This window comes from Tympanuchus pallidicinctus, unplaced genomic scaffold (assembly GCF_026119805.1).
Source record: "Tympanuchus pallidicinctus isolate F22 unplaced genomic scaffold, pur_lepc_1.0 scaffold5, whole genome shotgun sequence".
In the NCBI taxonomy this organism is placed as follows: Eukaryota; Metazoa; Chordata; class Aves; order Galliformes; family Phasianidae; genus Tympanuchus; species Tympanuchus pallidicinctus.
In genome coordinates this window covers 12421327-12446757 of record NW_026294769.1, presented here as the reverse complement: position 1 = coordinate 12446757, position 25431 = coordinate 12421327, and the positions used below count along the sequence as shown (strand labels likewise).

Sequence of the window (25431 nt, the reverse complement as noted above, 5' to 3'; positions counted from 1 at the left end):
GAAGACTCTCTGCATCCATTGGTGGAACTGTTTTCCCATCAGTCTCACCTTTCAAAATATTCTGTTCTTCTTATGATACTGCATGTGCACTTCTTTGACAGCTTTTGCAGTTCAGCTGAAAAAGTCACCGCTGTGAGAAAATACTGCACGTGGTGAAGGTACTTGGAGGAATGTAGATCTTTTTTTCTCACACAAGTAACCTTCATAGTTTTAATTATGATATTAGTAGGATTATTTATGCAAGAGAGAAGCAAGGTTGGCATATGAACTTAAGAACTGCGCTCACATTGTAAAAGGGCAATAAAAAAGACATTTAAGATTTCTCATTATGTCTATATTGTAATCGAGAAAAGAGACAGTAAATTGAACAAGCAGCTTTTAAAAGGGGCTGCCAGCAGCTAACAGGACCTTATGCGAAGAGATCCCACACATAACCTCATTGAATAACTGTTTCAAAAGAAGGTACTGGAAATAAGTAGAGTCTGTACAGAATGCCAAACGTACTTTCCACAAGCTAAAAACATCTGAGAGGTCAGGAAGTACGAAGATAAAGTTTGATCTACCCAGAACCCAACTGAGTTAGATCTCACAAAGGATATGAAAACAAATATTAAAAGGCTCTCGGTCAGTTAAATAAAAAAGACAAGGAAAAATGCTGTGTCACTATGGAGGAAAGATGGAGCAGACGCTAAACACAAGATAAGGAAAGGCTCTTAATAAGTATTTCTCCATATTTTTTCAATAAAAATAATTAAGTTGGATTTAAAGACAAAAACAAGGTGAATAGATATGGGTATGTAAATAGAAATCACCACAGCTAACAAAGAAACGTAATTTGAAAAGTAAAATGCACCAAGCTTGCAGTGTGGTTAAACTTCTGCCCAGAAAGGCTGTGGATGCCCCATCCCTGAAAATGTTCAAGGCCAGGTTGGATGGGGCCCTGGGTAGCCTGTTCTAGTATTAAATGAGGAGGTTGGCAGCCCTGCCTGCAGCAGGGGGCCTGGAGCTTCATGATCCTTGATGTCCCTTTCAACACAAGCCATTCTGTGATTCTATGATCATTCTCCATGAGTTCTAAAAAATTCTGACACAGGTAGTGCTGATCCAGTGGCATATATCTTTAATGGCATCATCACATTGGGAGTGAAACTGAAAAACACTAAATATAGTTTCTTTACATTAAAAGAGAAATTGCAAGAAAAATAAGAGAAGGCAGCAGATAGAAACAACAAGTTATTACATTTGACCTCAGCAGTATGCAAGGCTTAAAACACATTTTCAGAGAATCATAGAATGGCTTGCAGGGAACCTTAACAGTCCTCCAGATTCATCTCCTTTGTAGTGGGCAGGGCTGTCATCCATTAGATCTGACACAGTTAGACACTACTAAAGAATCTAAAGAATAAGGAAGAGACTTACTCAGTGATTATAAAACAGCTAAAAGAGAAGAAATAACAAGTAAGTGCTATTAAAAAAGGGATACATCAAACAAAATACATGAAGGTCTGGCAGTGAGGATCTTCAGGATTCATCCCAGGGCTTCTCTGCTGTCCTTTCACAGATGTCAATCTTTGAGATCCAGGAGCTCTTCTGCCTGGGTACTCTTGTACTTTCAGTGCAGGAGAGTAGTGACACTACACAAATAAAACAACTTGAAGAAGACAGCCATAGAAATGGGGCAATCAATCAGGAGAGCTGTGTGCAGAAAGTTCAATTGCAAGTGAGGAGATGACCAGGCAGAACTAAATGAGGATGATTAAATGGGTAACATGATGCTCTTGTGACAAAGGCAAGTGGGACTTTTAGGCATGAGGAGGGAGACTTCCAATAGAACCTAGGAGACATTACTGATAATGTCCGAAGTGTGGTTATACCACACCTGGCATCCTACACACATTCAAGAAAGATGATCTCAGATGGAGAACAATGCAGAGAAGAGCTTCTAAAATGAGTGACTGAATGGTGATACTCCATCCAAAGTTGCTAACAGAGCCAAGTTTCTTAGTCTATAGTTGTCCAGCGATACAAATGCAAAGGAAGTAATTACTGCCCAGAAATGGTTTGAGGAGGATAAATACAGCTGGGAAAAATGCAATTCAATATAAAGAGTAGAGATAGCATGGGAAAGAAAAATAGCACTATACAAGCATAAATTCATTTAGGCCGTAAAGAAGGTGCCTGGCAATATGGCTGTGAGTTTCTCCAGCAGTCTTCAAGCTTGAAGAGTTAGAGCAAAACTACAGCCTTCAATCTGGAGCTTGATATTTAGTTGGAAATACCACATGTTATGACTATGACACCCTTTATAACTGTCTAGATGCATTGTCTGTATCCACAAGTCACAGAATGTCCCTTAGCTCTTCCAAAGATAATGTCATGGCAATATGTTTACTGCCTTGAGGTGCTGCTGATGTCATTTTGACATATCTAACAACATTTACTATATTCCATTTTCACATACTGTCTTCATTAAGAAATCCATGTAAAACTAATTACACAGATAAAGGCTTTTGCAATAATACAGGCTAGTTGTAAGTGAAAATAAATAAATAGAAGAACGCTGGGCCCAAGACTATTTGAGTAGCTAGAGCTCACACAAATTTAATCAACAGGAGTTTTAATGAAGAATAATTAAGCCTTTTGTGAAATAATCCAGGGCAAATTGTGGAATTATTTTAAATTTTTTATTAGATGCTTTAACAGTTCCTCAGATGGCATTTCAGTGCTCTAAAGCAGAGAAAATTAAAAGTAGTATGTTGCCATACTTCTAGCTCTTATGGAGAAATGCAGCCATTCTGAAGACAGGGAATATTTGGTTCTTGGTAAGAACAGAGAGAATCTAGCTCAAAAAATTCCTGTTTGTTGATGATGATTTTGCTATATTATTCACTTTGTCATGGCACAGTCAATCAACAGAGGAAGCGCAGCGGAAATAACAAAGCCTTCTCTCTGTTTGCTGATAACAATTTTAGCACATTTAAGGAGAAATCTGAAGAACCATAGTAATTTCAGCACCTCAGAAAATGTGTTGAGGACAGAGAAAAGGACAGAGAAGACATAATTGCTTGCAAAATATAGAACAAAGCCTAGGAAAATGTATCTAAAAAGGGGATGAGAACACTTAACCCTTAAAAAGTTGTTTGTTTTTTTAACCAAGTGTTTAAAAGAACCTTCCCAGCATAGAGTACCTATTTTAATCCATTAAATGTATACCTATTTTAACACAAATTAGCAGATTTATACTGGGGATTAATCTAATCAGTGTTCTGTATCCAAAACAATAGGTTCCAGTGATTAGGCCAGGCAACAGCATTTTACCAAACAGAATTCCTTGGTACCCATCCTCACATTAACAAGGACACAGCTATCTCCTAATTAGTGCATCTCCAACTTTAACCTTTTGTCTTGACTGCAGACTCTTAGATTAGTGGTGTTATTCTGCCTCCTCAAAACTTCTTTCAGAAATTGACGATTTCCATGGTAACAGCTGCCACTTTCATTCTACAAGCATCAAGAAAATGTGATTTCATTCATATCACTGGGCTAGGTTGGGCGTGGATCTTTGGCTTTTGTCAATTCCCTTTTCAGACATAACTGTTTATTCCCAAGGAAGAGGAAACAGGTGTAAGCACAGTTTAGGACACAGTTGTTGGCCGATATGTGAAGCAAGATTGGTAACAGTCTGAAAGAGAGCTATAAAGGTGACTCACCTGGAAAGCTGACAGTTTTGCAGCTGCACAGGGGAAGGACAAGCACATTCAACAGCAGCCACCAGACTTACACCTGTGTTTTCTGGCTTGTTTGATTGGTTGGTTATTTTTTTCTCTTCTTTTCTTTTTTTTTTTTTCTTTCCTTTTTGCTTATTTCTTTGGTGGCTTCACAAACAGTAACAAGACAGCAGCTTCATATCCCCACAAGGATAGCTGAGAAACACTTAATGTAAATCAAAGCTCCTCATTCAAAGAACGTTGAACTTAAGCCAAAAAGAACATCAGTTCATTGCTGAGAAGCTGACACAGCTTTAATGCTCAGTACCTTCATTTGCAACACTCACACAAGCCTATAACCAAAACCTTGATCTCAACTGAAGTCAGTTCCCAAAGTAGCATCAACTTCAGTGGGACCAGCAAACATTCACAACAAAGGCACTTTGTCAGTTTTGCCAGTTTTGTGAGTTTCTTTTTCTGGAAGTCTATCAAATTGGATGTGTTTTCCTGAAAACCCATCTGCTCCATATGAACTCACTCAGACATATTTACATTCTTTGAAACTAAAAATTTCCAAGTCAACCTGTCAGGATGAGAAAGAATCAAGTGAGAATCACATCTATCTTTCCAGCAATCCACAAAAATAATGGAGTTTTCTCTTAACCACAAATGATGTGGTTAAAGATTATGTCAGAGTTGCAGTTTTCCAAAGTTAGTATTACATGCTCTAATCCTTCTATTGATCTTTAGAATACGCTTTTATTTTTATAAGGTTTTTTTTGTTTGTTTGTTTGTTTTTTGTTTTTGCACTTATGTAGAGAACTGGCAAACAGAAAAGAAACTGGAAAACTAAATGCAACTTCAGCAGCTTTTTCTTAGTTCTTTATTGACTCTTTCAGCTCTAGCCCAGGTTATTGTTTTCCTTTCCTTATTTGCACTTAATTGCAGGTGTATCAATGCCTGTTAACAAGGCATTTGGAAAACTTAAACTCAGTTTGATTTGGGACTACTGTCTTAAGCTGAAACTACTGTTTGAGGATGGAAAAGTGAATAACAAATGTTTGAACTGATACAAACGCTTTCTCTATTGATCACATTGGATAGTTGTATCTGAGTGTTTACTGTGCTTTTACATCTTCAGATTTTGTCACCATCATATGGAATCAAAGTGACATCAATAGTAAAAAAATATGGCTTCTCTCACTGTAGCTAAAAAGGAAAATGCCACTAGTTAGAAAAAAATAGCAGGCTGTAAACACATGATGAGCACTAAGCTGGCATATTTATATGAATGTCACAGAACTTAGATGTCCTTCTGGCTCAAAACCTAATTCTGTAACTGGATCAAAGCCCATTAAGGGCCAAATTAAAACTCCCAGTTCTGGGCTTGGAGAAGACTGGATTTGAGTTCAGCTCAGCATTCTCAGTTCAGGTTTATTTTCTCTTCAGCCCACAAAATAATGGTGATTAACTGAGAACTGTATACCTAGGAAAGATTGCAAAGGCCTGCCAAGTTCCTGATAATAGGCCATGGAAAATATGAGCACACAAATCTGCTGGCAGGAAGAGACACCTTTATCCAGGCTCAACTTGCAGGGGTTCCTAAAGTGGTTCTCAAAAATGGAACACCTTCCAGAAGGAAAGGATGAGGGAATTAATTGAACTGTACCTGTGAGCATACTGAATACCCCTCAGATTTGATGCAAAGAAACACCAAAAAATTACATCAGAATCATGAAAAAGATGTGGGTGGCAGGAAGGAGTGCCTGTATGGCTGGCAACATCACAGCAACAAAAGCCTTTTTTAGGATAACTGCACTGTAGACATTTGTCATAGCAATAGCAGAATAGCAGTGCTCTGATTCCAAAGCTCAGTTCTCAGATTCTGATGCCAAAGCTCAGTTTTGCTATCATACTACAAGCACCAGAATTGTTAAGGTGTTATTACTTTGATACCCTACAGTATTAGCATGCAACTTGTTTGGTGCCTTCCTGTGCAGTCAGGCCCAATTTTCTACTAGGAGAGGGGAGTGATTCTACCTTCAGCCTCCTGGAGCCTGCAGAAACACAGAATGCAAGCAATGATTATCCTCTGCTTTACTCAAGGGCTATTTTTTCTCTCCAGTAAAATGCTAGACCAGAGCAGAGTCCCTGCACCTGTAGGGTTTCTAAGGATCTGTGAATCCATAGAAAGTTGAAGTGTTGTGCCAACGTGAAAATTTTTATACAGCAGAAGGATGGAGATATGAGGATTGTCATTACTGTACTCTTTTGGTGTTGGTATCTCTAAGATGGTTGACTCCAATGGCAAACTGTTTATGTCTCCAACTGTACGCAAACGGTGCATCACAGGCTCTTCCTACCCCATGTCAGGCACACAAACAGAACCAACATCTCTGCCTTACTGTCTGAGTTTTGAGCTTTTCTGTGTGCTTTTGCTAGATATTAATGGAACTTGGCCCACACCAATTGGTGAGCTAATTGCTGACAGAGCAGATGGTAAGATAGGCCTGAACAAAATGTTTGGCACTTTTTTATCATGTAAGGGAAATATAGAAGAGAAAGGATGTCCTTCCCATTTCCTGAGAGTTGCAACAAAAATTAAAGCTAGCTTTTATGATCATGGAGTCTGAGGAACAATTACTGAGCTCCAGTCGATGCATACCTTACGTGTATCTCTGGTTCCTTCCTCTATTGCTCAGCCTGTCTCCTGGGCACATTACATGCTGGAGGCTCACATACTGCCAGTTCAACCTGCTCCACACACAGCATTCAGAGAAAAGTGAAGCAAGTGAGCAAAATACCAGAAGCAAGAGAAAACTCATAAGGTAATCATGATAAAGATGTAAATTTGTTTTTATATTTTATTCACTTATCTTGGAGGGATGCTAATGCATAACATCCTCTGTAGGAAACCATTGCTTAGTACTAACTTTCCAGTGGTGGCTACCATAAATATTCAAACAGACCCTTTATGGTCTATAGAGCATGGCTCTATAAAAAGAAACAGCAGCAACTGAGGTCTGTGTGAGGATTAGACCTGAAAACGTGACACTAAAGAAGAAATGCTTCATAGGAGCTCTTCAGGCAGAAGGCTTCATATTTGGAGAAGGAGGAAGAGTTGGTCAGTTGGCATTCCATCATTCATTTTACTTAGTTGCTAGCCAGGACTTTCAAAGTAGGCACTTTATACCCCTTGTTTCACATAGGTCTCACTAGCTAACTCTTGGTGTTTAATACACCAAAGATGTTTGCAGCCCTTATTCCAAGGCTCTTTCTCTGGTTTGAATACTGATGGCAATGGGACAAATATCACAATAGCTACACAGAAAGGCCAGTGCACAGAAGTACTATACTTGACATACGGAAGAAGTTTGAAGCCTTTCAGACTATTTAAATTTTTATGGGAAAGCTGTGAATATCAAACATAAGGAAAAAAAACATGAAATGGGAGCAAGAAGCCTATATGCTAAGATGTTAATCTGTATTGTTAGAGAGGAGAGTAAACTGCAAAGTTTGCTATGCTAAGGATTTTCATAAGGTGTGTTTATTTTGGGTTTCCTTTCAAAAATAATGTTTTAATGAATATGCTGCATGCTGAGTCTGTGGCACTGGTGTTGTGTCCCTCACCATGGTACCTGGGCACTCAAGCAAATGATTAACAAGCAGAGCAAACGGAAGAGCAGCAGAGAGCCACCAGGCACTCTGACAAATGGCCTGTGAGTATATCTCTATCTGGACCTTTATTCCTTTAGGCTTTCCACTGTGCTTTCTTTTACTTATTCTCTTATGATAAGCAGCTTTATTTTTCTAACCAGTTCTAAGGGATGCAGAACTATCAGACTAGCTTAGGAGGAAGAGTGGGACCAATAAAACAAACATTTTCATCAGAAAAGACATTGCTTAAGGACATAGTAAGGAAAAAATAATTTTCATTTGCACAAACTAAGTACGTTTATCAAAGCCGGCTATTCCTACCACACCATCAGGCAGGTCACTTTAAAATGACTTTTCAAAAGAAGGAAAATTGATCCTTTCCTCACAGTGGGCAAAAAGGACTTTTCAGGAGTCTGATGCAGACCATGCATGAATACTGCTCTTAGCCTTATCTAATAATAATGAAAAGAACATAAAAAAAACATACGGCTGTGAGCCTTCTGAAGAAGATTGAGATTGAATCAGCCCCTTCCCATGTGTTAATGACAACTCTGATGGCAGTTTTTGATTAATGTGTGCGCATAGGACTACTTCTGACTTGGGATGGTGAAGCAGAGGGCTCTGGAGCTGTGGACGAAATTGCACCATCTATCCCTTGCTTTTTTGTTTTCAGCACAAACTTTGAAGGAACACAGTAAGGATGAGGGCACTGCATGCAGGCAACTTTAGAAAGGTGAGCTCCTTTCCATACTTGAGAACTATACGGCTGTGTTACAGGCCTCACTGAAGACATATTCTGTCAGCAGTCAGGACAATAATATTGCAGAGAATGATTGAATTACTATCATGTGGAGTTCTTCCTCTTTAGATTCTTCAGGCTCATGAAGTTCTCCTTCTCATTTTAGTTTTTCCTTTAAGAGAGAAATAAGTTTATTGGTGGTGCCACATTAATAGCAATGAAGACCCATGTGCTGCCTTTCCAGTGCAGATAAAATATGCTGTGCTACCACTGCGCCTCAGCAGCAGCTTTGAAGGAAATAAGGAGCAATGCATCACCCACTCGCATTTGGCTGTGAAACTCTGGTTTAAAGTTCACTCAAAGCATCAGTTCAGTATTCTCTGTTACCTCCCTTGTGTCTAAACTATATCCATCTTTGTCATCTCTAAAGATTTAAGTTTTCTGCATATTTATCACCTTTATGATTGAAGCTAATGGCAGATAGGTTTGTTTAGATTTTGTAAATAACTTGAAGATCTCGTCTCAGCTAGGATGATGAATCAAGGATGTCAGCTGGGCAAACAGTTTAAATTTGAATGAACTCAGTCGAAACTGATTACATGAAAACTGCTAGGAATCTTTCAAGTTCAGAACACTCCACATACTCTAGCAGTAAATATTCCATCCTTTTTTGCTATCCGACTCTCCAAGAATAAAACTGGAAGAGCAAGCACCAATGGCAGCTTCTCAGATATTAAACCAACTTTGAATGCTATAAATAGGCGTGAGAAGCCATTTTTCTATTGCAGCAGGGAACATAGCCTTCTAACTGTTTATCCCTCAGCTGGCTAAATTTCTGCATAACAACATTTCTGTTAATCACCCTGAACCTGAGAGTTTTCTAAAAAAACATACAAACACCTAGACCTGACTGCTATACATAGCTATTATATGGCACAGCTATCTATTTGAAGTACCTGTTTTTTGTTATCTCATGTTCACTTTTAAATAAATAAAATATTACTCAGGAAAAAAAACCAACATAAAATACCTTTTCTTTTTTTTTTCTCTCCTTGGCAATGTGTAGTCGGGAAGAGTCAGAAATTACAGCATGAGTGTTGAAAATTACAGGTTAAGGATGGAAACATCTAGAGGCTGTCGGATCAGCCTCCTGCTCAGACTTGTACCACCTTAGAACAAGTGACTCACAATAAAAAGGAAACAAAGTGAAATAAAAAAAATAAAAATGAAGACTTCCCTTCTTCCCATCCTGCACCAGAAGAAAAAAAAAAAACAAAACGAACAACCACAAGATAGGAAGACTTTTCTCCTGAAACAGATAGTTCTTCTGTGTTGTTCATCAGTAAACACAGCCAATTTGGAAAACGCCTACATCTGCTCCTTTTGGTTGACCTAATTCCCCATCTGACTCAAAGCAGGTAGCATTTAGCACAGTGTGTAGCAAACTCCAGCTCAGTTGCCAGCACTGCTCTGCCATACTGCAGGCCAGGAATGCTGCATGCCCTACTCCAGTGAGAGAGGAAATGCCCCGTATCTTTCATGAGCAGTCCCCTCACGATTAATTAAGGAAGGGAGCCAACAGTTGCTGGAGAGAGTGCCATCAATCTCTTGGCCAGGAAAGCAGGCCTCTAGGGAAGGGACTGGACTGCACAGCAAGGAAGAACAGGGTGGTGGAATCTTACAGGATCTGAGTGAAACTCAGATGACTCATCAGAAAACAAAGCGTTCCAATTTTGGCAAAAGGCTGAAGTAGCAGCCCTGGGTTGTTCTGCAGCACAGCAGTAAATGACCTGGAGAGCTTGGGACAAACTCTTGTGTGCAGTGATGTTCCTAACAGTAGGGACCATTTCATGTCTCAGTAAGCAAGCAGGCTAACATGATAATTAACATATTAGCAACACCTTTTCTTGCAAGTGGAACTTCTGCTTGAAATGTCAACCCTTTTAGACGACTATTTTGTAAATGAAGATAAAGAAATAATTTCTTATCCCTCAAGGTAACAAGAAGTCTCACACAGGACTGGCAAAGGTGCATCTGTTTACTTTTTTTACATCATCAAAGACACTGCATCCAGATCATGGCCTGTCCCATGACTTCCACACAGCAAGGCTCCTTGCACATCTGCAGCCTGCCATTCAAAGCCTGGTCCTTAGTGTGAGCATGGCACCCTCTCTACCACTTCATAAGCTGATCTGAAAAAGGCCTCACACATACCACAGAGTCACACAAAAAAATCACTATCATCTTCCATTTTTTCAGTCCTAGCCACCAATCCGTGTGGCTCCCCACTATAAGAATTCCTTTGGTCACACCTGTTATGCAACAACCCAAGAGAAAACTCTTCAGCAACCGCCACCAAGTAACTGTGTTAATTATGCTGAAAATAGTTATCAGCTGTAAGAGAATGTCCCAGAGCTTGTCATTTTAGGTCAGGAACTAATCACTCCCACCACAGACTGCTTTAAAGAGAGGTTGGTACACAAATATGGATTTCCTCAAACTGCAGTTATACTTCTCTCTGGGGTTTTTGCTCAAGACCATTGCTAATTTCTATTATCTCTCCAGAGAACATATATGTAGGTTCACAAGAAAATCTAGAGCACTGGAAATGGAATAGAAAAAGAAAAAAAATGGAGATTGAACTTGTAGGTTTCAAAACAGAGGGGATTATGATATTCATTGAGTCCCTCCCCTGTCAGATGGATGTTGCCAACCCACAGAAAATAGTGACAAGTTCTATATATGTTATCTTTCCCTTGCCTCAGGCACATGCTCTAAGGAAGCTGCATTCTAAACAATGAATAAACAAACAATCAACATGTTAATCTTTTACATGTTTTGACACACAAAACACAGACAAATCACTGTGTCATTTCCTTACCTATCATGACACTTACAAAATAAATTCTGGTTCAGGAAGAACAGAAGATAGTATTTCCCTTAATTAGCTTTCCGAAGCTCATAGTATGTTTTTTAGAATATGATTTACCTCTTTTATTTATCATCCTGCCTTATTTCAGATAGGTACTGTCTGACTGACCTCTACATACCCTTGCACTTGCTCTGTGATATCCCCAGAATGTCAATGCTCCAATTCTTCATCTTTCATTTTTCACATGTTTCTTATTGGTCACTTCTGGTACCAGTGGCAGCTGAAGTGGAAGTTTATCCTCCGATAATCTGTACTGCTTTAATGGCTCCTAGCATCCTGAGGATAATTTCCAAGTGTTATGGTGACACCAGCTGAGATCTTGGCAACAGAAAAGTATTTCGTATGCTTAATTCTTAACTTAGTCATTTGTTGTTGGTTTTTTTTTTTTTTCCCTGCCTCCCAGACCTTCCATTAGCCTGCTTATTTCTGTGGATTAACTCTTTTTGTTACTGCTATAGTCTTTGCTATCACTTCTCACTATCCTTCTGACAATATAGCCTTTGGAAAATCTGAGAGCATTCTCACCACGCATTCAAAATCTCTTAATAAATTTCTCTAAATCTCCAAGTCACATTCTTCCAAAAGCTTATTAAAAATCCCCTCTAAAAGGAGCAAAAATAGTCTCATATTATCCTTTATGTATTTCCCTGCAAGCTAGAATCTAGGAAGTATAGTCCACAAACACTGTAAAATGATAACCGTGTTTCAAACAGTGCTAATAAAAAATGTTGCACACAGAACAAGCCACCGGTTTAAGCAAAATAACATATGCTCACAAGTGCTTATCCCCGAAGCATCACTGTCTGCTTTTTTTCCAAGATAAAACAAGTCTTATACCAGCGTGCCATAAAAAACAAAATTCTCTCATAATGTCAGTTGCTCCGTTTGCTCATGACTTTACACGGCTGATTGAACACCTATGGTCTCACTCAAAGAGAAGCTGTTAGTTTGCTCACCTCGGTCACCTGCAGGATCTTTGAAATGCCTCCTCTTCTGCTCCTGCCAAAGAGTGCCTTCCTGCATTTCCCATTCCCAGCTCCGCTGACCGTGCAGTCATCAGTAAGTTCTGGCCAAGTTATCCTATGTAACTCTGAGGAGAAAAAGGAGAGACTCGGAGATGCTGCCGTAGCAATTCCTTCCTCCCTTAAAAATGCTTTCCCGACGCTCTGTCACAGTCAGGTCTCCAGTAGTAAACTGAACAACCTATCCTCCCGGCTCTTCTTCTTTTTCTTTTTTCTTTTTTTTTTTTTTTTTTTTCTTCCTTTTTTTTTTTTTTTTTTTTTTTTTTTTTTTTTTTTGGTAAACACATAATCACTGTTTCAAATCCTTTAGGTACCACGAACCGTATTTCTCTATTGCCCTCTACTGACTACCAGCTACCACCACCTTCCGGGACGAGCAGCGAGCAACAGATAGACGGCATGCTTTTCTCACTGCCTCCCTCCGATCAATAATGATGCACGATGTCCCAAAGTCAACACAAATCATTCTGTTTTTTCCTCTGTTACAGAATACCGAGCAAGATTTACAGCTTGACTGTCAGCCGTGCTAACTACAGAACACCAAACAGCAGCAGGAAGCAGTTAGCGGCATAGGTCTGCTAATGTGCTCTTGGTGATCACAAGCCAGGATAAGGTAGAGACGAATTGAGCCTGCCTTGAGATGTGGGTGAATTCTCCCCTCTGATTCCACTAATACTCCAGCAGGGAGCTGAGGAATTTAAGGATGTGGCCCTGGCAGCATTGGGTGCACAGAAATACTGACTTCTGGAGGGAATTGTGCAGGATCAGACCCAGAGAGAGCCCCTAAGCTGTCCATTGCTATTGCCCCCTGGTTCCAGCATTATTGGTGTAGCACATTCAGCATCACACCTATCGTGAGGAACACAGTTTCCATCTCACGAGGCATGCATTAGGACAAGCAACACGGAATGGGGATGGCACTGGGAGATGCTGTTTGCACTGCTTTTACGACAAAGATCATCTATAACACAGAGTGAAATAGAGGGAGAAAAGGAATGGCTGAGCCCAATTGGAGGAGCAGAAGAATAAAATTTATTTGTGTTTCAGAGAGACTGGAAGAGACAGAGGGGAAGCAAAAAGAAAGGATAAGAAGAGGGCAAGAGCAGGTACAGGAAAAGATATACAAGTGAACCCTTTGTGTTGTATCAGTCTGTGCTTAAGTATTGTGGCACATTCCTTGTTAGCCAAGGCAGAGCAGCACCTGAACCATGTGATGCTATTATTTTTCATTATCTGAGTTTCAAAAAGACTTTTTTTTTCTTCCGATTTCCCCCCATTTCTATTAATTTGGTGTATTTTATCTGCCCACAATCTATTAGCTGATGAAGGTTGGGTTTTACACAGGTGTTATGAGACATTCCCACTCTGTGGCTCAGGAAAGTCAGGACACCGAAACTGTCATCAACTCTGTGACAAAAAACACGTAAGCATAGAATGGCTTGGATTGGAAAGGACCTCAAGGATCATCAGTTTTCAACACCCCTGAGCCACCAACCTCCAGATCTGGTACTAGACCAGGCTGCCCAGGGCTCCATCCAAACTCATCTTGAACACCTCCAGGGATGGAACATCCACAGCCTCTCTGAGCAGCCTGTTCCAGCACCCTCTCTGTAAAGAACTTCCCCCTGACATCCAGTCTAAACCTTCCCTCCCTGAGTTTAAAACCATTCCCCCTTGTCCTATCACTACCTATCCAAGAAACAAGTCAATTATTCTCCTCCTGTTTATAATCTCCTTTTAAATTCTGGAAGGCTGCAATGAGGCTTCCTCACAGCCTTCTCTTCTCCAGGCTGAACAAGTAGTGGAAGTAATGTCAAAAAGTCCATCCCAAATTTTATATTAAATCAAAAACAAAGGCAGCAGGGACTGTAATTGTCATCATTATGAACATGTCATTACCAACTCGAGTTATTGACTGTACTGTAAAGCTCTCCTCTTACAGAAAGCACAGATAATTCTTTTTTTCTCCCCTCTTCTAAAGCACTCAGCTACTCAGTGTTGGAAAATAAGAAATAATTGTATTTATTCACATTCCTCGATAGTATCCAGAAGCCTGCTCAGACGAACGCCTAAGTGAGCACCATTACCAACAGATCAAAGTAAAAGCATGTCTGGCAAACGAACGGGGCAGAGGGAATTAATAAAGCACAATCAAACACGGAAAAGCCAAAGCGTTTTAATGCTTTTTAATGCGTGTTAAACCCGGGCCTAGGCCGTGCAGCCCGCCGCTTCGGGCCCGGAACCACGGAGCTGCAGCCGCGGTATCCGCCAGGCTCACCGAAGCGCTGCACAGCGCGCAGCCGGAGCTGCCGGGCATCGGCTTCCGGCGGGGCGGGCGGCGTGATGCCGCGTTTCTTGGAGGCGGCCGCGAGGCAGCTGGCGGGCGTCTGCCCGGGCCAGGCGCGGTTCCTGCTGTGAGCGGCCGGAGCGGGCTGGGGTTTGCGACGGGAAGGGGGGCGGGTGGAGCCGGCCTGACTGTGTGTGTTTTCCCCACAGGTGGACGCTGAGCAGCTGCCGAGGCGAGTGAGGGACACGGGCCAGACGGCGGTGTGCGGACAGCGCAAGCGTAGCTTTGCGGATGGGGACTGACTGCCCCCTTTTCTCCGTATTCCCATCGCTTCTGCTCTGTCCTCACAGCACATTCAGGGCCTGCGTTAGGAATGATGCGCTTGCTATGCAGAGAATTCCAGGTGTTTTGTTGCTTGAGTGCAGCTCTGGCAGCAGGAAATGCTGAGGCAGGTGCAGCAACACACTCCTCAGATTTAACAGTCTGTATTATTATTATTACTATTACTGAGTTTTCAACTCAGTCTGAGGTACTATCACCTTCTTGCACTTGGGGCTGTTGGAGAAAAGGGGACAGACTCTTTAGCATGGTCTGTTGGCATAGGAAAAGGGGAAAGGGTTTGAAACTAAAAGAAGGAAGGTTTAGACTGGATGTAATGAAATTTTATTTATTTACAATAAAGATAGCAAAGCAGTGGCACAGGTTGCCCAGAGAAGTGGCTGATGCCCATCCCTGGAGACATTCAAGGTCAGGATGGATGGGGCTCTGAGCACCTTGATCTGCTGGAGATGTCCCTGTTCTTTGCAGGGGAGTTGGATCAGATGGCCTTTAAAGTTATCTTCCAAGTCTCACAGCCTTCCAAGTTCCACAGCCTCACTGGGCAACCTGTTTCAGTGTCTCACCACCCTCGCAGTAAAGAATTTCTTCCTGATATCTAGTCTAAATCTAACCTCTGCCAGTTTAAAACCATTTCCCCTTGTCTTGCTACGTGCCCTTATAAAAAGGTCTTCATCAGGCTGAAAAGTCCCAGCTCTCTCGCCTGTCCTTGCAGGGGAGGCTGTGGTTTAGAACTTCGTTAAAACTTACTTATGCTCAGCATGTCCTCGTGTTCCAGATGAAAAATACAGTAAAAACACAACTACTTAGGTACTGTTAAAATGAAAGTGTACCCTTTTTAGTGTTTGTCTACAGAACATAATTACTTAAGTTTTACTCTTGTAACTTTGTTTATCTGTAGATGAAGAATTTGGAAAAGAGAGGGTATGTCCTTACTGCTTCCAGTTCCTGGTTCCTGACAGCTACCGGGTGCGGCTCAAGCCAAAGATGAAAGTGACCCCACAGATTGAGAAAATTCTTAAACGAGAGGCAAAGAATTACAAACTCAATATGAAACAGATAAAGCTTTTGAAAAAGTACAGGGACTCCAAGAGTGTTCTGGTAAGGGTATTTACTTCAAACTGCCACATATTAGAGATTTCCTTGAAACCTTTTAGTTGCATAAAAAAGAAGATATGAAAAATTTTCTCTTAGAGGTGTAACTCACACATATTTCTTTTTCACAAGTATGTAATTTTTCTTTTCCTTTTGGAATAGATTCTGTTCATGTTCACAATCAAAATGAAATCTACCCTTTACAATAGATCAAGGGGACAATGATAAAAGCAGAAATCTTTTCTTCTCTCTCCCATCCTCCTCCCCTTTCATCAGAGAATCTATGCAAACAGCTCCATATTTCTTGTGATCTTTGTGCAGATGTCTTGAGATCTTGCTGACAATTCAATGATTTCTTCCTTGGAAGCTCCAGCATTTTAACTATCAGCTACTGTATCATTTGCATAACTTTGCATAAGTGGCAGATTTTTGACTGTTGGTTTTGTATTTTATTTTTTCCTACTTGTAAAACTGGGGCCATGCAACTCCAGTAGATGCAGAGTCTCAATACAGCAGTGCAGATGCTAAGAATCTATTAGAATTCTTAGAAATCTATTCCTAAGAATCCCCCGAAACATATCTGAGAAGAACAACACGCCATTGACTGAAGCAAGGCTGGTTTTGCCAGAGTGATACAGTTTGACATTTATTACCTTTGTTTCAGCTCTGATGAAGGGCTTAAGTGACAGATTGTCAGTTTTTTTTAGTTTTATCAGTCATGCTCATGTACAAGCTTGGCATCATTTATGTCGTGATCGTGCCTACAAAAGATCATTGTTATGTTTTAAACACAAAGAATTTTTTAAGTGTGGCTGGGTATTAAAATGTATAGGAGGCCTTTCAAAACTAAATCACATATGGAATTTAAAGCAGTTAACGTTGCTTGTGGAGCTTCAGTTCTTTTTCCTAAAATTACTGAAGATTGTAAGATGTAATGCTTTGAAGAATGGTAACATGCATTTAATGTTGTTTAAATAATTTGTGAATGGATGCCTTAGTAAGCAAGGCAGCGTCCTGCTGTGGCACGTTTGGCACTTTCTTTGAAGAGAGCCTGCAGGTTTTGGGAGTAAAATTTGCTAAATCAAAAATTATTAAAGAGTCATTAACACAAACTGAGGAAATACCATGGATGTCACCAGATCTCATGGCTAACAGGGCACTTCAGATAGGCACCCTTAGTGTTACTCTTCCCAAATTTTACATCATAGTTGACCAGCAAAAAGAGAAGAAGAAGGTTATTCTGAGGAGCTGGAAGCTTTATTTCTTTACTACGGGATCACAAATGTTTAGTGTGCATTCAGATCTTTAAACAGTTGATAAACAGCATCCTAAGGAATTAATGTGGGCTCTTAAAATTATTCCGTAGCTGGAGAGATTCTTAGGATGTGTTGTGCATTCATATGACTAGTTTAAGATTCAGTTTTAAATAGGGACAGTTTAAACACTGGATAATATTCTAATCTTGGAAGTTAATTACAATTTGCTGCACTTGTGTTCTGCTAGGTTCTGTTTGCATTTGTGCTGTGGATTATGATTTAAGTCTTTCTGGTATTAAGTATTTAAAATACTGACAGAAACTGACAGCTTTCAAAATTAGCAATGTAGATCCCTGTAATCTTATACCTGAGCCTTGTGAAAATGAGAATTCAAGTATGACTGAGAATTAATCCAAGCAACAGCATCACAGGTTGTGCCCATGATACCTTTTTGGAGTTAACTGTATGTGCTCTTTAGGAAATGCAAAGCAGCTGTGTTCTGCTATGGTATCCCACTGATTCCTGCATGTTAGGCACTCACCTGCAGTTATATTCCATAGAGTACTAAATGAACATGAGATGCTGTGTTGTTTTTTTCTCCTCTGAATTTCAGGAGAGCTAAAAATATATCAGACCTGAGCTGTATTAGTTGATTAACTCTCTTTTTTTAGTTTGTTAGTCTGACAGTACAGACATACTCAAAACACTTACCTGAAAAGACTTCACTTGGGCATTTTTCCATTAAATTCTTCATAAGCATTTAGAAACATCCAGTGTTTTTCAGTCAGTGTAACTATGTGCCTCAAAAACTTGACTGAATGTATTACTCTCATGTTCCTTACTAAGAGGGGTTGCCATGGTAGTAAGCAGTATTAGGAGTGTCTGGCAGTCTCTGAGACTCTCTGATGTTATCTGTTCTGCTGCACCTCTGCCACACGCTGTGCTGCTGGAGGGTCCTTATAGTAAACACACCAAGATGGATAAAACTTCCTATTTATTGCAATAAGTATTTTTGCCATATTAGCAAGCCTCCTCTTGCTGTTATTATTGTTGTAGATGTCTATTTTTGAGAGTTCAGTGTTAAATAATTTATCTCTAGACTTTGGAGATTGTGTAATAGAACTTCAATAGATGTAGAACATGCCAATAAATTTTGATCAATTTATACGTCATTTTTCAGCAAAATGTGAATACCACTAATATATATTTAAGATAGCACCTGAACTGGATGTATGGTGTTTTGTGTTGTGCTGTTTATTGTTCTGGGATTGGAGTCATCTCTAGATAAATCAATGGGATGGGTTTGGCTTAGGAAGTCTGAATGAAAGCATTAAGTATAAATAGTGTCTTTTAAATATCTCTATTTCACTTTAGCAAGTACGTTCTGATAATTGGGGAACAGTTTGAATAATTCTTACAATGGCTTTGAAAACTAAAAGGGAAAAGACTGGTTGATACTTTATTTTCTCCATAGCTTGTTACTTGTAACTCATGCAACAAAACAACAAGACATTATGGTAAAAGCAGGGATTTTCTGGCTACCAAGACCTGCAACTCAGGCACGCCAACTACTGAATCTAGCCTGAAGACACCAGATGTAAAAATCCAATCTGCAAACAAAATGACACCTGCAAGCTACAGTAGGTTGGGATCCAAAGGGAACACTCCTTCATCACTCCACAGGTATCTATTTCTATTTTAACTGGTTCCTGACTGAATAGAATGTTATACATCTTGTTGGGAAAGAAGTCATGTACCGATTGTATGTCTGTCACTTAAACTTTTAATTGATTACCAAATGTCCGTTAAGGAGATCCATTTGGACTTCACAGTTCTTAAGGATTCTGATGAAAAGTGACCGCAAGAATGCACAACTGTGTTTTTGTCATCAATATAGAAGGTCCAGCTTGAAATTTGCATAACAAAACTATACTTCCAACTGCTTGCCTTCATATGAAAATACACTGTTTACATTCAAAAAAATTAATATTACATTTATCCAGCTACTCAATATTAAGTATTTATAGGTAGTCAATATTAATTACAGTTTCTCACCTTGTAAGATATTTGTGTCTTAATTTTTTCAGAACTTGTGTATCCAGACAGTTGACAACCAGTTCCATTTCCAGGACTCCCCGAAACTCCAAATTTCACTTTACTAAGCTAAAACGGATGCTTAACCTAGAAGAAAAAGAGAAAAGCCAGAAGGTGGATTTGAAAACCTTCCTGACTTCACTTTAATTTCAGAGTAATAATAATTACAGCAGTGTTCTGATTTTAATAAATGACTGGTGATGATTTTCTCATGAATGTTGTCTGTGATTTGGACTTCCTGGTGGGGAACACAGAGCTTGCTGAAGCTGCACTGTGCTGCAGGTTATTCTTACCTACTCACAGCTCCACACTAAACTGCTACTGCTATGAGAGTAGCAATGGTCATGAAAAATGCAGAATGTTTCCTTTCTGACTGATCTAATGCTACCAAAATGGGTTGTTTTTGTCTCTTCTAAAAACAGCTAAGGAGAGACTGTCTTATGTCTTTCAGTTTTGCCAGGCAGTAGGCTTCACAGTTACTGCTTCCTGAACTTTTGTCTGAAAAAGTAGGTTTGCCTTGCACAGCAGTCTCACCCTGTACTAAAACATTACGATGTGAGTAGAAGATTGTCAAGGTTAAAGCAGCCTCCACTGTCTAATTCTACGTGTCCGGTTCTGCACAGAGGGGAGAAAGGACAATAAAAAGTCACTATTCAGGAGTGATTTTACAGCCTTATGGTTGTGCTTATGGTTTCCTCTCTGAAAAAAAAGACTCAATTAGTTAAAAACACTTCGGTTCTTGGTTTTAAAGTTCTGTGGATTTTTTTTCATAATTATTATTCCCTTTAAGTATTTAGGATTCAGGGAACACTATTTGAGAAACAAGACAAGCAAGTATATTGGCAGACTTAAAAGCAATTCCTGGCAGGGGAGAACAGCACGTTGCAAATTCTACTGACAGTCTCAAAGATCGGTATGTGACCTTTCTGGATTTCCTATGCTCTTACACAGTAGTTCTGAAAGGTTCACTTCAGTCAGTTTCTTACTTAATTGTAGGATCAAAGTAACTCAATTTTTAGATCAAAACACGGACAAGTTAGCACTTTTTGCATGAAGAGCTTCGCATTAATCCATCCATTGTTACTATGTTTGTAATCCAATCCCATGTAAAAATACTTCCATCTTGTTGATGGAGAATTTGTATTTCCAAAAAAGGAAGTGTCTGTAAAATATCTTGTAAATAAACTTTTTTTTTTTTTTTTTAATTTTTTTTTATTTTTATTGTGCACATGACTTACTGTTCTGCTTCCTATAAGGCTTATGCAAAAATGTGTGGACATCCATCTATCTACTCTACAAGATGCTGTTTTGGGTCAAATCAGGAGTGCATCTTTGAAGTGTATCTGCTAACTGTCCCTTCTGACTGTGCTTTTTATACAACATTGAATGGTCATAGAGTACAAAAACCACTATTTTTTTTTCTAGCCAGTACAATAGATTTTGGATAAAAGCAAGGAAGACCCACTCTGATGTCACAACTAATATGGTCCTACTAGTAATGGTGATCTGTCCACAGCACCATTTGAATTAATCTTTCTATGCTAGAAAGGCGTAAGGTGGATATCAGGTACCAAGCTTTGGGTATAACTCACAGCAGGTGTAGAACTGTATGTTCTATTCTGCTCATGAAGAAGCAAAATTGCTTCTGACAGGTTCTTAGGGATACCAGGCAAAGTACTTGTGGGTAGGCCAGCAGCCACATACACAAAGAACAGAACTCACCCAACACTCAAGTGGCTGTCTGGCCATGCAGCACCTCTGCTCAGGAAGCAACCCAGACTCAAGAGAAGCTCTACCCTACATGGCTGACCCTTATGTAAGCCTAGGGTGGCTCCACCCCTTCTGCTTACAGGGGGAACAGGTGCAAACAATTTGGCTGTGCCCCCCTGGGCCAGCCACACTCCTTCACCAGGTGCTCAGTCACCAGTTCAAGGCACAACTGTTAGTTCCTCTTCGTGCTCTGAGTCATATGTGTGTGACAATCAGAGTAGTCAAAAAAGTTCAAATGCATTCTTAACAGGAGTCAGTATTACAAGATAACAAACTTACTTTTTCTTACTTAATTTTTTTTCCATGGTAAAGTACACGCCATTCTTTATTTTGCAAATACACTTCAAAATACTGGGCAGAAACTGTTTTGATGTTCTCTATCATCTGAATTGCTTTTTATGTTATTTTAAGTGTCTAATGCATTTTTTTTTCTGTTCCTGGACTACTACAGAATCCACATATTGGAAAACACACCTACATATGCGGTGTATGTAAGAATACGATTACCCATATAACACATCCATTGTGTGTATATACATATGTACAGACATCCATCTGGTGCACACATCAGAGTGTATTACATTACTTGAAACACTGAAGGTTAATTGTTGGCTGCAACAGACTATTACTGAGCTTCCCTGTTAAATGCCTGCCATGCAGTGTTACTCATTTACCTATGCACAGCTGGAAGAACATCTCTGCAGTGAGGAAACGACACTGATTTCAGTGAGACCTGCACTTTGCCAAGACTTTGTAAAGCAAAACCAAGAAGATTCAGAATTTGGCATACACCTTTGGGTACTCTGTTATCTTTGATACTAGAAGCATGATAATACTACATACTGAAAATGTTACAAAACGTGGCTTGATATAAACACCTCAACTGAAGCTTATTTATTTTGGAACATCATTTTGAGTCATTTTCCCATTTTTATATATTGGGAGTCCCAAACCGTCATGGCACAAATAGTACCTCACAACCAGTCCCCACTTCAAAGAGACAAAGTTTGACCAAGCTAGATGGTCTATCAGCAGTATTTCTTTTAAAAATAATCGCAGGTTTAGAAATCGGATCCCAGACTTCTTAATATATTGCTTCTTCTCATTGAAAATTTTTAGCTTACTGTACAAAATAAAAATACAGAGAGTGATGAACTTCAAAGTTAATATTAATTATTTCCTCAGCATGATTATGTGGTTTTGGTTTCCTCTTAAGTATAGGCAGCAGAATTGCCACTACGTAAAATGAGTTCGAATAGGCAAGAAAATAAGCAGTGATTTCAAAGATATTTTACAACAATGTTTTATTTTATTAAATATGAAAGAGCATAGATACAGGTGTTATTTTGAGGACATAAATTACACAAGGATTACACAATCTGTCAAAAGAACACAATAATGAAACATCTTTACATTTTGAACTTTTCTGCTTAGCTTTTAACAAACGTGTCTATTTCTGTTGCAAATAAGTAACGAGTGCTATTGAACTTCTGCAAATTCCCACAAAATCATGCTTAGTAGGATACTTAAAATGCTGTAAAGATGAAATCAGAATTAGATTTCTAAATAACATGATGGAAGAGATCTACTTAAGATAAATGACACACTGAAATAGGAGTTGAGACAAAACTGGTCATTTATGAAAAAATATATATATTCCATTTTATTTAGACATTACATTTGAATCTGCTTTCTTTATCTGCAGGAATAGTCGCTGTTGTTATATGCATGAGCAATGAGCAGAACTGGCCCTAAATATTTGTAAACGTAGCAGCCAAATTTTAGATGTGCTGGTTTCCTATTTCACCAATCCTTCCAAAGAAGAAAAAACATGAATCTATTTGCTCACATTTCAGCAGGTTGAAATAGCGCTCCTCTGCAGAGGGGCAATCAAGTCTACACGTGATCTCCATATTCATCTGTGCAGGGGACTACTGCATCCTAGACATGTAATTGGGGCAATCACTAAATGACCAGACTGAGCAGCCACTGGCAAGGGAGAGAATATTAGTTTGTTAAAATCCTAAAACATTATCTTTTAAAACTTCAGGAAAACAGGAATGTATATTTAATATAATGAAAGATCTCTGTTTGACATTCAGAAGACTACTCACATAAAATACATAATAAGCATGAAATTTGGCTTGTGTTCATAGGGATTAGCCAAGGTGCTTCAATGTATTACCACAAACATTAACTGAGTGAGACGGACAAGCTAATGTTACCACAGTATATAATTTTCAAAAGGAGCAATGAAACACAGTTTCTAAGAACCATAACTGCTGTAATTAAGGGTTTCACATTTACTTCTAAAACCAGAGAAGTGGGGTAATGTTCTTGGTAGCCAAAACATTTTGCAAAAATACAGCATGAACCTGCAAAAACTAGAATACACAAGCAGTCCCAGTGACCTCCAAGGTGAGCATTCTCATACGGCAAAGAGCTGCAGGATTGCCTTTGCTTGTTTTTTTTCAAAGAATGCTCAATAAAAGTGCAATATAGTGAAGCAAATAATCTGATTATTAGGATTTATTATTAAATGAAATATGTTCAGACATTTCATATTTGTGCCTTTTGTAGAGCAGGCATTCTGGTGCGGGTAGAGTCATACCACATTAGAAGAGATGGGCAGGGTGCACCCACACGTTTCACAGTGTGGTAACACTCCCAGAGTAGTTCCATTATATAATCCCATCAACAGGTAAAAAAACATTGTGCTGCTCAGTTTCACACTGTGATTTCCATTTTTGATAAGCACTGACATTTGTTTTGCTTCTCATTCCTACTCAGGCATTTTCTTCCCCTTTTAGCTTCTAGGCACTCACTTTCCCCACCCAGCCTCTTTTCTTCCTGAGATGTCAGAAGTATACACAACAAGCTTTGGAACCTGAGAATTTGGAGGTATCTTGAGACTACAGGGCTGCATTTGTATCATACCATGTTATCTCCTAATATACTATTGCAGTTACAATATAAATCTTCTAACTAGTTGATACACAATGCCTTTCCCGTAGAAGTAATAATAAAAAAAACCAACAACATACCATTCAGCCACTAACATGAGACACCTGCTGTAAGAGTGACGTTTACCTTTGGTAAGTCCTCTTTTCCAAACAAATTTTGAGGGATAATTTCCAAAAGTACTACTATGAAATACTCCTTGAAGTAAACAATTAACACAGTAAAATAAAGAAAAAATATGTACATAAAATAACACTCTCTCAAAATTAAAACATATATACAATGAAAAAAAGATTGAGATTTTTCCTAATTCTTTTATCAGTTCTGCATTATCTTTAGATAAGCAACACTGTTACAAAGATAACACTACAAACAGGAAAACAAACCTAGTGAAGTAAGTTGAAAAGTTGTAGCTTTTTAAATTCTCTTGAGAAGTCAAGGAAATTCAGCATTCTACTTCATTATTAAATTTTAATTAAGGTAGTAAGAGTCCTGGTGTGATGAGCAGTGTTTCATACAGAGGAATGGGAAAGGCAGCTAAGGATCCCTCCATGGAGCATCAAATAGAAAAAGTTCTGCCTCCAAGAACCTAAGATTTACAAGTTAAGGAAAAGCCTCAAAGGCAGAGCAGCAACTTTCAGGTCTTTCCAAGACTTCAAGAAATCATTTAGTAAATAAGTCTGTTTTTTTTCTAAATTTAATTTGAAGCCCCAACTACGACTATCATAAGAGTTCCCTAACAATTAAGACAGCTGAATCTTACTTGAAAGCCGTAATTGCCTTTGTATTCCTGTGAAGCTTTGGAAGTCAGCTTTGGAATGGAAAATAATCAACATACTCTTAAAAAGATATGGAATATGATTGTGATTATAAGCAGAAACCGGTGTGAAATTCATTTTCAACAACAACAACAACAACAATACAGAAAATTTCCCAAATGTTGACTTTTCACCAATTTATGTTTTACTCATAGCTATTCCAGACAGTACCAGTTTCCCATTCAAAGTAGTTCATCAGAATAGATTAAGTTTAATATATTCTCTGTGGTTTTGAGTATCCATGACTTAGATCCTTCAATGGGCTCTAGCAAGCCATGGCACCGCACCTGTCATCACCTCTGGCTACAAATGATTTCCACAGATGGGATTCAACAGTGAACTCACTATTTATCCTTCCTGTTCTATGATTTGTTTTATAGTTCTTAGTGGGTTGTATTATTTTAATACTTGTAATAAATTCAATGCTGTTCTTTAGCAAAGCTGAACTTGAACCACAGCTGTAATGCACATACACAGACTTCTAAAATTTACAAGCTCGGTTTTAACAAACTGCAACAAAAATATTAAAGCTGCATAAATATTATCTGCATGTTCATTTTCTCACCATAAATGTAAGCTGAAAAGATGGCAATAAGTGTTACTTAATTTCACATATTAGATCTAAACTAAAGAAACACTTTTCTGGATTAATGATAGTTAACTTACAAATTTTGGACAATCGGTGAGCCCACATGAGCTACTTTCAGCATTCCTTCCTGTCAGTAGTTAGAATTTGTGATGACATTAATATTCTTAC

At 39.0% G+C, this 25431-nt stretch overlaps 1 protein-coding gene across 3 annotated transcripts; it reads left to right on the top strand.

Moving 5' to 3' along the window:
- The first annotated feature begins 14352 nt into the window (after nt 1-14352).
- Nucleotides 14353-19332, top strand: CUNH18orf21 (chromosome unknown C18orf21 homolog). Of its 3 annotated transcripts, none has more exons than XM_052704379.1 (5): nt 14353-14471; nt 14554-14576; nt 15582-15781; nt 18506-18714; nt 19119-19332. In XM_052704379.1, the coding sequence occupies exons 1-5, from the start codon at nt 14401-14403 to the stop codon at nt 19270-19272; spliced, it is 657 nt and encodes a 218-aa protein (XP_052560339.1). In that variant the 5' UTR covers nt 14353-14400; the 3' UTR covers nt 19273-19332. The 3 variants fall into 3 exon arrangements, with proteins under 3 accessions (XP_052560339.1, XP_052560338.1, XP_052560340.1); XM_052704378.1 differs by having other exon boundaries at nt 14371-14471; nt 14554-14747; XM_052704380.1 differs by lacking the exons at nt 14353-14471; nt 14554-14576 and adding an exon at nt 14609-14796.
- The last annotated feature ends 6099 nt before the right edge of the window (nt 19333-25431 follow it).